This window comes from Rutilus rutilus (genome assembly GCF_951802725.1).
Source record: "Rutilus rutilus genome assembly, chromosome: 21".
Classification (NCBI taxonomy): domain Eukaryota; kingdom Metazoa; phylum Chordata; class Actinopteri; order Cypriniformes; family Leuciscidae; genus Rutilus; species Rutilus rutilus.
In genome coordinates, this window is record NC_140226.1 from 4,664,938 (window position 1) to 4,680,504 (window position 15,567).

At 39.9% G+C, this 15,567-nt stretch overlaps 1 protein-coding gene across 4 annotated transcripts in view; it reads right to left on the reverse strand.

Moving 5' to 3' along the window:
- Positions 1-15,567, reverse strand: part of paplna (papilin a, proteoglycan-like sulfated glycoprotein) — a 66,793-nt gene that overhangs the window by 38,942 nt on the left and 12,284 nt on the right. For 2 of the 4 annotated variants that reach the window (XM_084392851.1, XM_084392850.1), the window contains exons 6-12: positions 15,225-15,355; positions 13,836-13,959; positions 13,674-13,754; positions 13,417-13,589; positions 12,088-12,211; positions 5,581-5,707; positions 5,311-5,382 (exon numbers count right to left, since the gene is read on the reverse strand). In XM_084392851.1, the coding sequence (XP_084248977.1) occupies positions 5,311-5,382; positions 5,581-5,707; positions 12,088-12,211; positions 13,417-13,589; positions 13,674-13,754; positions 13,836-13,959; positions 15,225-15,355 (832 nt within the window). The remainder of the gene's footprint in view (positions 1-5,310; positions 5,383-5,580; positions 5,708-12,087; positions 12,212-13,416; positions 13,590-13,673; positions 13,755-13,835; positions 13,960-15,224; positions 15,356-15,567) is intronic. The other 2 variants (XM_084392853.1, XM_084392852.1) reach the window with 1 other exon arrangement.

The following is a 15,567-nucleotide window of genomic DNA, read 5'->3' on the forward strand; positions in this document are numbered from 1 at the left end:
GAATGGAGAATACATAAGACATTCATTCAATACATTTGCATTTATGTGACACATTTTTCTGTTGTTTTATGCACACAAAATCCTAATTGAATTTAATACGTTGCTTTCATATTACAACAAAATACAGGATAAACCTGAAGCGGTAAAGCGTGAATACATGAACGTTTTCCATTTAGCACATATTCCTTTCCTGAAAATATGTTAACTTTTCAACATTAACTGGTCGTTTTACTTTTCAGTATAAATCTGTGGTGTGCAATGGCTTGAACATGTAAATAATATCACAGTTTCTTTGTGAATTATGAATTCATCTGATATCGTCCCCCCCACTCCGCAATCATTCTGAAATTGTTTGAAGAGTGTCATATGCAGATCAACTGCAGAACGCAGACTCTCACTAAATAAGCTGATAATATTATTTCAATAGATACGTAAGGCTACTATACTGTAAAGGACAGTTATGTAAATAAATAGTATAATACATATAAATAGAGCATTTAACTTATGTACATTCAAAACTTGGGGTAGATTTTTTAATGTTTTGAAAGAAGTCTCTTGTGCTCACCAACGCTGCATTTATTTGATCAAAATACAGTAAAAACAATTATATTGTGAAATATTATGCCAATTTAAAAATATTTATTTTCTATTTTAATTTATTTTAAAATGTAATTTATTCCTATTGTCACGTTGTAGCAGGCAAAGAGCAGGCACAGCATCAGATTTATTTAATCCAAACAAAGAAGATAATCCAAGAAGGAGAGAGTAAAATCCAATAACAACGAAACAGAAAGCACATTGGCATAGACAATGACCGACAACTAAAGACTAACTCAAGAGGACTTAAACACAAAAGGGTGATAAGATAATTGGCAACTAAATGAGGCACAGGTGGATGTTAATTAGTAACTATGTAAGCAAACTAGTGACTGGAACAAAAGGAAACAGGAACTACGACAAAGGAAAACAGGAACACATAAATTAAGTCTGTAAACACATAACTGAAACTCAGGCTGAACGTTCCATTAATCCCCTCTCCCGAAAGGCGTGTCCTCACTGAGGACTTCGGAGGAGGACAGGGAGGAGACAATGGAGTGAGGATCCAAGGGGGAGATGATGGAGGGAGAAGCCAGGGGGTGCTTCTTAAAACTCAAATTGATGCTTCCTCATTTCTTAGCTCCTCCATCCTCCAGCCATCTTGAAGGACATCTCAATTGAGGAACGAGGAGTGAGGAGCTTCCAGAGGACCGATGAGCGAGGATGCACAGGTATATCCTATCTTAAGTCTTTCTTGTCAAGAAACCTGACGCACGTATAAATTCTCTAGACATTTTCTAAATAACCAAACTTTAACAACATAAGGGCAGATCCTTTAAACAGCTGATGACGCTTTGAAGTGACACTTGAGTGATCAAGAATATTCCAATATACAAATAAGCTTTCCTTCGATTCCTCCATCCTCATTTTCTTTTCTTGCAGCCTTCCCTCCCATCCTACAGGGAGTGGGGCTGAGACGCGAAGAAAGGAAGCGAGGAAAGGAAACAAGGATGCATAAATAAGAAATGAGAAGCACCGAGGGTGTACATGATGAAGGGAGGAACCAGGGAGTGACCCGAGGAGCCAATGGAGGGAGATGCCAGGCAGTAGATGATGAAGGGAGGAACCGTGGAGTGACCCAGATCAGAGATATTAGGACGAAGACCCATGGCAGAACCGATGGAGGGAGAAGCCAGGGTGAAGCCACGAGCCTGACTGACTGAGGTGGAGCTGGAAGGGGTGGAGACCCAGGTGGCGAAGAGAAGACAAAGCCCCAGGGTGACACCATAGGCCTGGAGGGAGTGAGGACAATAGCAGAACCATTAGGGCAGGAGATTTGAGGCAAAGCCAGAGGGACAAGGGAGCCCGGTGGAGCCCAAAGGGATGATGGACCACAGTGGAGCCAAGGGAGTATAGAGCCAAGGTGGAGCCGATGGGACGGAGGGCAGAGGTGGAGTCCAGGGCTCAGACGCTCGAGGTGAAGCCAAGGGATCGACAGGGCAGAGTTGGAGACCTGGAAGCCCAAGGCGAATCCGAGCAGCTGGGCGGTGCCACTGAAGGAGGAGCCGAAGGGCTGAAGGGAACCAGCGGAGGTAGAGCCGAGGAGCTGAATGGCGTTCTCAGAGAAGCAAAGAGTTGGACATTGGGCGGGACCAGTGGTCGACGGAGGAGACATGAGGTTGGGTGGAACCAGTGTCGAGGATGGAGACTTGATGTTGGGGGGACCAGCGGCGGTGAAGGAGAACTGAGGCTGGGTGGGTTCAGTGGAGGAGGGAGGGCTTGGGATATGTCAGGGACTAGCGAGTCATCTAATCCTGATGGGACCAGCATCCGTCCATCGTTCGCACCAATCCAATAAATAGATTTTTTAGAGTAGAGTCATCAAAGGTAATTAGATTTGCTAACTCACAGAAATGGCTTGAATATTCCAATAAGCGGAGGCCTTCTTGACCAGTTCTTATGAATGCTGCTGCTAGATCCATGTTTGTGGTCAGTTATTCTGTCACGTTGTTGCAGGCAAAGAGCAGATGAGGCAGAGTCTAGATGCAGCAGCAGGTTTATGTAATCCAGATGAAGAAGATAATCCAAGAAAAGGGTTTCCAAAAGGTAACAAAACAACGAAACAGAAAGCACATTGGATAGACAATAACCGACTACAGAAGACTAACTCGAGAGGGCTTAAATAGGCCTACACAAGGGTGATAAGAAAAATGGCAACAAAACAAGATACAGGTGGATGTTAATTAGGGCTGAAACAACAAATCGATTATTAAATTGATTATTATCGATAAAGAAAATAATCACAAATTTGATTATTGATTAGTTGCGCCTGTGCGCTGTGCCTGGGAAACCATCAGCCAGTCATGTCGCTTTACAGTAGTGAATAAACCAATTCTATGGACAAAACGCATATGGAAAAAGCAGAGGACACAGAGTGAGCTGCTGTGGGAAAGGTACATGATTCAAGTCGTTATTGCATCTTGCCCTGTCGTGCTCTGACAGATGCGTGTGCTGTTTAATGCCTCTGACGTGTTTTTCTCAGCGCATAACTTACATTTTATTGTTATATCCCTATCTGTAAATGTTAGAAAGTCCCGCGAGTATTTCCATTTAGCATATTCTGAAAACAAGCATCTTGTTAAACGTCACATATTTAAGTTAAGGAGCACCGATGGGTGCATGCGCGTCAAACAGAGCGCAGTAGAATAAGAGCACAATAATTCTGATTAAAATACACATTTTGCTAAAAAAATAATTGTTAGAAATTAAATGTAGGTTTAAAATTCTACATGTAACACAAGTAATCATATTTATGGGAGCAGTAACAGTAATGGCACTATTGTTGGAATATTCATGTAATAAAATTACTATGTTCAGACGAGTGAATGTTTGTGTTCTTCAAACCTCACAGAAACTACATTTTGTGCTTTTGTTGTTGTTTATTATCATTTAAATGTAGTCGTTTTAATTTCTGCTTTAAAATAGTAAGACATCAGTTGTTTTTAGATTGAGAATATAATGTTTTAACCCTTTTTTTGCTTAGAATGTAGGCCTCCAGCATAGCATACATTCACTATATTTGTTTTCATAGGCTTTGTATTACACGTTGTTTGGAGGACAGCATTGGGAAGGAAGTGGAATAACATTGTTTAAAATATTAGATTAAAATGATTTTTTATGATCTTTCAGAAATCATTTCGAATGATAGCAAACAGTTGCGTAGCTTTATATTTTTGTGGAAACTGATGCATATTTATTTTTCAGGACTCTTTGATGAATAGAAAAGAGCAGATTTTATTTTTATATAAATATTTTGTGACAATGTAAATGTCTGTCACTTTTGATCAATGTAATGCATCCTTGCTGAATCAAATAAATAAAATATATTTTTAAAATATAAATAAATAAAATATATATAAAAAAAACATATTGACCCCAATCTTTTGACTATTAATGTAAGCCTAAAAATAAATAAATAAAATATGGCATTTAGTGATGGTCGTGGCTGGTATTTGGTACACATAGCCTCTTTTAACGGATTCATCCAACCTATTTGCATGAATCATCAACTAAGTGCACTAATTATTACTCTCTGATCTTAGTAAATCAGGGCCATCATGTATATAAAATCTATATATAGAAAACAGATCTGCAATGCCCACAAAATCGACACTGAAACAGACAATACCCTACCTAGATCACAGACAGCAGCTCAGATCAGAGCTCCACAGTTCACGTGAACATCAGGAGTCAGTGGGATATTAACTGATGTGAAACTACCGCAGAGTCTATAAAGCAACAGAGAAAAACCTCCTCTGACATACGAGGGAGGATCAAAGAGACGTGAAGCTCTGAGCTGAACAGTTGCCCAAGGCCTTGGTTCATCTTCACATGTGAAGGAACAAAAGCTCACAAGACTAACAAATAAGAATCACACTAAACATGTAAAAAAAACGGGTGCAAACTGAACTCAAACACATATTAATGATGTGAACAATCTCTTAGATGTGTCAGCCAGGGTTATTATAGTTATCAAAAAAAATATTTTTTTATTAAAAAAATCCCCCAAAAAACACTTTAGTTACTCGAAATAAAGTAAAGGTTAATTGAAATAAAATACAATATAAAAGACATTTCTCATTTTCATTTAGTTTAACTTGACGTACTAAAAGACTAATGAATAAAAATGAATAAAAACGATATAAATATTTTAAAAAAGCAATAACTAATAAAAATGACAAAAACACAACAAAATTACTAAAACTTAAAATAAAAAAATAACCTATAATGCAGTGTAAAAACTGGCAACCTGCTATTGATACCTTAAAGAGCTGTGTTTTACTTGATTTAACCCTTAAATTATTTTGCTGGTATAAATTAATGCATTTATGTTGATTCAGGAATATTAAATGTATTTCTTACTTGAATAAAAACAGTTAATTTAGATGTTATAATTTTTTTCATTGTAGTGTCTCAATGATACTAAAATAAAATTGCTGCCAGCAATCCTTTTTACTTTCCAGCTGTCATTTTCAAAAGCCTTAGAGGTCTTAAAAGACATACATCAGTGTTATACTGGGGATCGGCTTTTGATATACGCACAAGGAGAGGATGGGAAAACAGTTAAAATTCTTTAGAAAATCTCATAATGTAGCCCAGAGTTTGTGACCCGGGCACATGAACCACTGAGATTCCTGAGAGATTGCATAGACTGGACACAAATGTGTGTTTGAGATCAAGCGCTGCAGTATATCAGCCTCTGAAGGCTGTTACCTGAACACTTGTACATAGACTCGTGGTGGTTCCATGGGCCTCCACAAACGCGGCTCGTACACATACGCCATCCTTACAGAACAGGAACAGTACAGCCAAAGCTGTGAGACCCAATGGTTCTCCACAAGTCAGACAGCAACCGCACAATTTTAACACATTTGTGGGCAGGAATCAGTTTCTGATAGTCAATAAAAACTGTACAGTGTGTTAAAGCACAAAACACATCTACATTACAGTTGGCTTTGAACTGAATGTGACGTGTCGATGTACCTGCGGGTTTGCGGGCACTGCTGTTCATTGCATGTGCGGTTACTGAGGGGTCGAGGGAGGGAGGCACACAGGTAATCAGAGTAGGCTTCATTATCAATGGTACAGAAGACTAGACGGGACTGGTAACCTAAAATATATGGGAGAAAAATATGTCAAATTGCAGAAGTGTTGAAATCCTCTCTAATACAAATACACCAACCATGAATAAATGCATTACAAATATGCAAAGAACACTCAATCATAACAACTTCATGTGAGACATAATATTATTAACCCTTCTCAACAGGGGGCTTCAGCAAGACGGCTTAAATTTTTTTTTTTTAAATAATACGAAAAAAAAAACAAGCATTAAAATAAGCTAAAAAAATAAAATCAAATAAAATCAAGATTAAAGATGTTTTACTTTTTTGTATTTATTTCCCCAAATAACTATTTTTTGTTAATGAACCAGGATTATCACAGTCTAGGATATACAGTATGAGGGACTTTTAAAAATGTGATTTTTTTAATGGAATTTAATGGAAAGTAATAAAATCGTAAAATCGTGAAATGACATGGATTTTTTTTTTTATGTTTTTTTTTTTTTCTAGTTATGTAAATCTATAAAAGATTTTATTGTGTAGAAATTACTGATAAATTGTGAGTATACATTTTTTAAAAATTTTTTTTTAATTTATTGGTAATAGAAAGTGCAAGAACATTTGGTTATGGAATTATGGAATTTAAATTATTTATAATTATTTTAATATATTACCACTCCTAGTTTATGTAAATAAAAAAAGTTTGAAAATGAGCAGCTTTGTCATTACAGCAGAAGTACAAGAAAATAGCAGTTTTGTCATTTGACACTTTAAATGTTCAAACTCTTTAAAGCTAGGGTAGGTAATCCTGTTCAGAAACACTTTTTTTTATACTGGGTGAAATGGTCCTTCCATCCTGAGAGTAGTCAATACATTATGTGTTCAGAAAAAGGAATGAAAACAATCAGACCTCTGTAGCAGCTGCAGGACAGTAAAAACTCTGACCAATCACTGCCACTCGGTCCGAGTGTAAAGAACCAATCAGATGCCTTCATGTCTCGTGCCCGAGCCCCACTGCGTGCGCTGCCCTGCGTGCACTCATCACATGTCACCGTTCCCGGAAATATTCAGCTCAAAGCACCTGCATATGCAGTCAGCGAAGGCAAACAAGGCAAAAACTACTTCCTCGGACCCTGCCCGCACTCTTGAACGACCTCCTCTGCTTCGCCCTCAACCCCGGACCTGTCCTCGAACCGACGATGCGGTACTTGTCTCCGGACTCGGAGTGTATGTTAGTCTTCATTAGAGTCAACAATGTTTTCATCATGGAAACTCTTACATGCAAAACACCGTATATGTTATGAATCTTACACGAAATTCACCTTCATCACAGTGTAACTGATGGTAATGGAAAAACGTGTATCAATGCAACCTGTTTTTAGTTTTGCCTTATAAATATAGCTCGTTACCTATAAATATAGCTCGTTGCCGAATCAAACTTTACCAGTATCGATATGCTTGCTTGATAGTGAGTACTAAAAGAAATCTTATTTGTTTATATTCATAGTGATAAAGTTAGGTATTTTATTACATGTGATTCTGACATGATGTCACTGTATGTACTGCGCTCCTTCCTCTCCACTCGTCTCAGGTAATAAATGCGTCTTCCAGCTGAGCCTGAGTGTTTGGCGTCGCGCGTTCATGTGTTTTGGGGGCGTGGCTTTGGAAGGAGCTCAGAAGGGAGGGGGTGGGAGTGAATGGAAATAATAAGCTGTGTTTATTGCAGATTAAAAGGTCTACAGTCACTCGATTTTTATATTCTCTTTTTCAGAGTACTTACATTTTAATTATGTATTAGTATATAAAGACAGTTTAAACAAATTTGGAATGTTTTTTTTTTAGAAAAATCCTACCTTTAAGTCGGATGGATTCTGGTTTGGCAGTCAATGTTTTTAATAATAATCAGCTGGGGGAAAAATCGTTCCGAAAGTGATTTGAATGTTATCGCTATCGTTATAGCTGTGGTGTGGACTTCCCTATCCTCACTGAATTTGTCATGATTCTGCCCTGGTGTCTTTGTATTTCTCTAGTCTTGAGGCAGGATCATGACAGACCCATGTTTTATGTGCAAGCACATGGCCTTGTGTTTGGACCATGTGCTTGTGTTGTCTCGTCACCTAGCCCCGCCCCCCTTGTTATCCTCATTTAGTCATTATTATTCAATCTGTGTCACCTGTTGTGTTATCATTAGTCTCCCTATTTAATCCCCTGGTGTCTGCTGTCCTGTGCGTGTTCATTGTGATACCTGCTGTGATATCTACCTGTGAGTACTGTGTCAGAGAATAGTCTTGTCTAAGTTTGTATCATGTATTAGCTGTTTGTGTGTAGTCTAGTCATTGTCAAAGTGTTAGTCTAGTTTAGTCTTCCCTCGTTGGTCTTGCCTTTGTTTTGCCCCCTTGTGGGTTTTGTTTTCTGTTTTATTGTCAATAAATAGTGTGTAGAGCATTCTGTCTGCACCTGGGTTCATCTCCTTAGAGATTCATAATAGAATTAAAACAATTATTAAAACATAGTTATCATCCTTTTTGTGAACACGTCTTAACAATAGGCTGCTCTATCTTAGGGCCCAGTCTTTTTCTGCTCTCCTTCTTACTAGATATTCATAAAGACTGTTATTATACGTCATTGGATTATAATGTGCATCTTATCTGAAGCCACAAAGACTAGTCCTTCCAAGCTGTGATGATATGCTTCTCAACGGCAATTTCTCCTGATGCCCCTTAGTGAAAACAACCTCCACATTGCCTAGACACTCCTGACGCGGCTGGCCTTTCATCAGAGATATGCCGGATATTAAGCATCCCCTTCAAGCTCTTCAAACAGTGCCACGTTTGAGCTTAAATGCCTCAGGATGTAGCTTTTGGCTCTGCTGTAACTGTTTGCCTTGATACACACCCTACCTGTCCTGTTCAGTCCAGTGTGTTGGTGATACAAATCTTCACTAATAAATGCATTTTTAACAGAATTCACAAAAAAAGCTAATGTAAAAAGCCTGGCTCTCTGTTTCTGGCCGTAATTCCAAATTCACAGAACTACAGCGACACACTTGTTAAGACAAGACACTATATGTGAATAGGGTAAAACTACTAATACATTTCCGGTATGTTTTTGGCCAGCTTCTGAATGGTGTGGTTCAGAACCGTCTTTTACTTATCGATGCCAGGTATTCTTGGGTCTTCCTCTCTTTCATTTACCCTCTGGTGTCCAGAAGAGGGCAGTCCGAGCAATGTCATCTTGTTCCCTCTGGATGACGTGTCCAGTCCATCTCCATCGCCTTCTCATGATGATGGTGTCCAAACTTTCTTGCTTGCACTGAGAAAGTAGAGATGGTTTTGGGCCAAAAGATTTTCAGGATTCTCCTGAGGTTGACAATTTGACACCTTTACATTGTTGAACAATGTTTGGAGGTCCTCACAGTATAGCACCCAAACTAATCTGAGACTGTACCTGCGTCCTTTAAACCCTACTTTATGGCTCTGAATGTTGGAGAAAAGACAAACAAAAAAAAACACTGAAAGGAAACTAAACAAAGCAACACATGTGACTGAAAATAACAAACTAAAAGTCCATGAAAATGAATCCAAGATCAAAATTACTGAATGTGTTCCCCTCCCAAAAGGTGCGACCTCACGCCGTAACAAAAACAAACAAAGAGTTGAGGGAGAGAGTGAGGGTGGGGGCTTTGGTGACAAGGCCGAAGAGCTGGCATGAACAGGCAGACAGCTAGATGGTGATGACGGGAGGAGTGCAGACCCAGAGCACAGTTAGGACGACAGCCCAAGGCGGAGTCTATGGAAGGAGGAGCCAAGGTGTTGACGAGCCCAACAACATCCGAGGGACGACCGACGGAGACAGAGCCAATGTTAGGGGATCCCAGGGTGCAGACGGAGAGCAGATGGACCTAAGCAACGCAGTCGGCACTGGAGACTAAGGCAGAGCTGTGGAGACGATCGTCCGAAGTGTAACCGGAGCGACTGAGGGGGAGCCGGTGCGTCAGAGGACCCAGGTGGAGCCGGAGGGAGGGCAGAACCCGCTGCAGCGCCACAAATGGCTTGTAAGTCCACAGCACAGGCATGGTGACGGCTGATCAAGGTGGAGCTGGAAGGACGAGGGAGCCTTGTGGAGCCGCAAGGCCGAGGATCTCAGGTGGAGCTGAGGATGGGAGGAGCCAAGGCAGCGCCAACAGGGCTTAGACGGAGCGAAATAGATTAATGGAAGCGATCTCCAGTTGCAGGGAACACACAATGAAGATGAAGAGTAGATATAACGTCTTTAAAAATCCACTCAGAAGATAATACAAAAGAAGATAATCAAACAAAACCAACTGCTATGCGTAAACGTAACCGGACAAATCAAGGCGAAGGGCTGCAGGAAACCAACTGAGGCAGGGCTGAAGGACTAGCTGAGCTCTGTAGTGGAGGTGGGAGAGATGATAATTCACTATTCAGGGTGACAATACAGTCATTATGCTGGGCTGAACCAGCAGCGATGACAGGCACAGATGATGATAATACAGGGATTCAGGGTGGAAAGCAGTACCTCCAGGTCCCAGTCAGTCCACAGTCTCAAGCTCCATCAATACTCCCACTGGTACGATGGTTGCCGGCTCACACCCCTGGTCAGGCTCACCTTGTGCGATGGTTGGCGCTGTCGTCACAGGCGGCTCACTCGTGGCGGGTGGATTCTCTCCATCTGCGGGGGGCTCAGGTGTCGTCATCTTTGTGGTGCTGGGTGATGGTGGGCTATGGTGGGTCTGGCTGCGAGAGGTCTGCGAGGTTTGCCTGGATGAGGCTGCTGTCATCCTCCGCTTTGCCCACTGTGAATGGTGATCCTTCTATATACAGTGCAAAAGCAATGTAAGTCTCTAGGGTCCGGTAGGGATTGCCGCGGGGCAAGATGAAGCAGAGATCTTTGTCCAGTCCACACTGAAATCCCTCCATTAAGCAGACGTCATCTCAGACAGCTCGATGGCAGGTGCTCAAAAACTCCTCCACATACTCCTCAATAGCTTGCTGTTCTGAAAAATAAAGTTGTTTGTTTCCCCTCTATGGGGAAACATTAATGGAAGCGATCTCCAGTTGCAGGGAACACACGATGAAGATTAGGTATAACGTCTTTAAAAATCCACTTAGAAGATAATACAAAAGAAGATAATCAAACGAAACCAACTGCTATGCGTAAACATAACCGGACAAATGAACACTGAAAAGACTGCAACTTAAATACAGAGCAAATGAGGGAAATAATGACAAACACCTGTGATGATTAATGAATCTCCATAGTAATGTAAGGCTGGAAAAACTGGAACAGAGGGTAACTCTCTGAGAGAACAAAGGAAATTAAAATTTTAACTCCCTCTTGTGAAACCATCACCATCATTCGAGACACGATCACACTTGAGTTGACCACCTCCCAATTTAGACATCATTCCCTTCACCCATCCCCTCCTAAATTCACCCAAGAATCTATATGGTTTAATGTGAATAATTATCATACAGTATTACACATGTTTGGTATGTCTCAGTGCGACTGGTACAAAGGTCTCATTCCCAAAGAAGTAAAACAAAAGGTAATAAGGTTTTTAAGAGTTTAGAGATAACTGGCACACAAAGGAGGGTGGGTCTCCAGGCAAACGGCAAGACCGAAACTTGACTTGAGAACAAAGGTGTAAACTCAATGTAAATTCCCATTGTTAGCAAATGTTTCCATGTAAATCAACTTCTGCCTCCAGCAAGTCTGGGACAGTGATTAATGTAAATTGCCACTGTGAACTCATGTTTACATTTGAAAAGAGGTTTTTGCCTTTGTCTATATAAAGAAATGCAACGAGAAGGATCAGCGCGATTCTGTACCTCAGATCAGCCTGTGAATGCTGAGAGTCACCGAGATCATGTATTTCCTAATGTCGGGTTTGCATCTCTTCTCTTTATTCCAGAGCATTTTAGGTTTTGTATTGATTATCTTTGAACTGATTATGTAATTGGCATGACACATTTACCTGACATAATAAATTGTAAACATTTGATTTTATTCTAACGGACTCTGACATTATTTGCAGAACACATGTGACTGAAAATAACAAACTAAAAGTCCATGAAAATGAAACTAAGATCAAAATAACAGAATGTTCATGACATTAAAGTTAGTTAATGCATTAATTAACGTAACTAATAGACCTAATTGTAAAGTATTACCCATTGATTTTGATAAAAAATGCTCTTAAAACAGTAATATTGTGAAATATTATTACAATTTATAAGAATGGTTTTCTATTGTAATACACTGTAAAATAAAACTTATTCCTGTGATGCAAAGCTAAATTTTCAGCATCAAAATCTAAAAAAATGCCTAAAAAAATAATAATGCCTGTAGTGTCTTGCATGAAATGAAACAAACACTTTCTGTGTGCTTCTACTTGGACACTGACCTGAGCCACACTCCTTGCTGCAGGCCGACCAGGAGCCATAGCTCCAGTAGTAGCCCTCAGTCAAGCGTCCGTTAGGCAGATAATACTCATACTCCACGCCCTCATTAGCATCTTGAGTGATTAGCTGTAGATAAACAAAGGCACTGATGGTCATAGTATTCAAAAAATATCTCAAAAAGGAATAAGGTGCATGCAGTATGTTTAAGTTCATTTCACTGGTGGGTTTTCTTTATTGCAGTGGTCTTGGACTTAACACAGATGCTGATTCATACATCACTCTGGATTGAAAATATTACAATACTAATATTAAAGGCTGTCTTAATTTCTTCATTTTAATATGTCAGACCATTTTTTCTTAGAAGCTCATCTTCTGTTTTATGCATTTCTCATTACAAGTTTGTGAAGATGGTTCGCACATGTTTCATTCCTAAATGCACGTTAAACGGACTCAAACTCAGAGCAGATGGAGTTCATGTTGAGCAGCATTTTCTGTGAACCGAGACGGTCTGAGAAGCTGAAAACACCGGCGGATCATGAGCTGCTAACATATGAATGAACTCAGTGCCATGCTTCACTCTGAAGCATGCAGTGCATATACTGTATATTTAATTAAATCACAGTCTGCATCTAAGCTGCATCGTGATTAATTGTGCAGCCCTACAACACACAGAAATCAAACAAGGAAAGCTCTGGTGCTCTTTGGTCATCTTTGGCCGAAACATTTTACGTTGTTTTTTTTTTTTTGTTTTTTTTTTTTTTACTTCATTGGAATGGTACAGAACTTGGTAAAGGTTTTAGCACTTGCTATGTGAACACAAAATAATCATGGACATGATTAGAAAAAGTTCAACGGTCCTGAAGAAAATAGTCACACTTGTGCTCCTCGCGGTCAAAAATGAGCGCATTGGAAATGAATGGGAGACTAATTTTATCTAGTGAAAACTTTTGGTACTGCAGGCAAACACAATCTTACTGAAAGCTAATTTTTTGAGATATCAAGCTCAAATTCTGAACACAACTTGTTTACATGTACGGCAACATGTAAACTTTTTTCACTTCGGCAATAATCTTTCAAGTGTCGTCTTTGAAAAGAGATCAAACTTAAAGCATGCTCTAAAGCATTCAAGATTTAGGACAGTTTAAGTTGGAAATTACATTTTCAGGTCTATGCTCAAAAAGTGAATAAATGGAATATAAATAGTATAGCGTAAATATAATTTAGTATAAAAAAAAATTAAATAAAAAAACATTATCAAACTAAAATATAGTACATTCATTTCATTTTGGACAGACACGCGAAGAGCACCAGAGGGTAAAACTGGCTCTCACCTCTATCACCAGAGGCTCAGTTGTCGGGCCACGGCCAGTGATTATCTCGGGGGTCTTCTCCCCTTCTGTTCCCCTCTGGTAATACAGCACGGTGCCAGCAATGGGTGCGGCTCGAGAGTAATCGATCGCCCAATGTCCATTAAGGTAGTACTCACCACGTAGGTTCTTGATTGCTATTAGAGGCAAAATGTAGTGATAAAAAGGTTGATGGTGATGATGAAAAGTTTAAGATTATGATCGTATTCACAAACACTCACCAAGGTAATTGCGTGTTGGTACAGTTTCCTTGATGCTGATAGTGGTCGCCCCAACAGGGATGATGAACATTTGATTGTAACCTGTAAGTAGGGGGTAAAACTACGTTTTTAGACATATTTGTCCATATAGTTCCAAATGCGTTGGGTCTTGGGTAAGTTTACCTTTGGGCAGGTTGCGCATTGAGAAACTGTTTTTGACTATATTGCATGACTGTCCATTCCCTCCACACTGTAAACAGGGGTCCTCCTCCTGGGGCGACTCCAGCATGTTATCACAGCCGAGACGCTGTGAGCAGACAAAGGACAAAGACAGAGCAATAGTTCTCAGAACACACCCTTCACAGTCCAGGCAAAATACAGGGACAGTGTTTTGAGGCTGTGCTTTTTAACAAAGATTCTATTGTTGAACTCCACGCCCATCTAGTTCACGAAGAAATCTCAAACAAGCAATTAAAGGCTCTTACTTTTTTTGAGGCAATAAAGAAAGTTCACGTTTTCACTGTTCCGTCTTCACGTAGGCTCACTATTGGGCGACGCTGGTCATGTGTGTGATACGTGGTGACGTGCAACACAAACGCGCTACGCTTAAACACTACGTGAAAAGACTCGAGGCCCAGAGAGAAGGAAATGAAAAGTGGAATAAAGTCGTTATTTTTGCTTGTTTTTGCGCACAAAAAGTATTCTCGTCGCTTTATAAACTTAAGATTGAGCCACTGGAGTCACTTGGACTATATTAACAATGTCTTTAATACATTTTCTGGGCCAGCAAGTTATAGTGTCTTAGAAGCCTATGGAGGAGTGATCCAGCTCTCAGATTTAATCAAAAATATCTTAATTTGTGTTCCGAAGATGAACGAAGGTCTTACGGGGTTGGAACAACATGAGGGTGAGTAATTACTGACAGAATTTTCATTTTTGGGTGAACTAACCCTTTAAGAGAATAGGGACAACCCTTTTAGACCATGCGCCAGGAGCACCGACCATTTTTCACGTCGTTAAACTAGCAAAAGTGGATTGAGACGCCCTAAGTGCACTTGTGCCGTGTGCTTTAGACCATGCGCTCCGATAGTTAAAATAGGGCCCTTTGTGTCACAAACTTGCGCTGTATCAATGCAAGAAGACGAAGGTTCAGAGTCTTAAACAGAGTTCAATAGTATCCACGATATATTCCAGGAGAATGGAGCAACACGAGTCAAACATAGACAACACCGGACAACTCCAAAGTAAAAAAAAACACTAGAACTTATGGTATATACACTGGGTAGTGAGGTGAACACAGCTGAAACAAATGACAAAATCAGATGAATAACCATGACAAAAAAAACAGAACGTAACTGTGACATTATGATAAACTAAAAACAAATTGACAAAAAAAATTGATTTGGTCAGCACTCAGGTAAGTTGCCATTGTTATTACGCTTATTTTTGGCTCTTTGATGAATGGCTATTTTTCCTCTTGTGTAAGTTGCTTTAAATAAAAGTGTCTGTTAAATGCATGAATGTAAAAGTAAGCTGGTTAAAATAGGTGTCCTGGAGGATTGCTGTGCTCACCTTGCAGAGCCCGTCCACACAGATGTGCTTCGCTCCAGGGTGGCAGGGTGTGCCGTCCACCACAGCCGGCTTCTGGCGATAGAAGAAATTCTCTCCTCTGGGAATGCAGTTCAACTCACAAGGATTCTCTCCTGAACAGACGAAAGAAGATTCAGCTTAACATCAGCACCGTCACCTGTGCACAATACTTTCACAAAGCTAAAACGGTGACACTTTACAATAAGGTTCATTAGTTAATGTATTTACTAACCTGAACAATGATCAATACATTTGTTACAGTATTTATTAATCTTTGTTAATTTTAGTTAATAAAAACCCAGCTGTTCATTGTTTGTTCATGTTA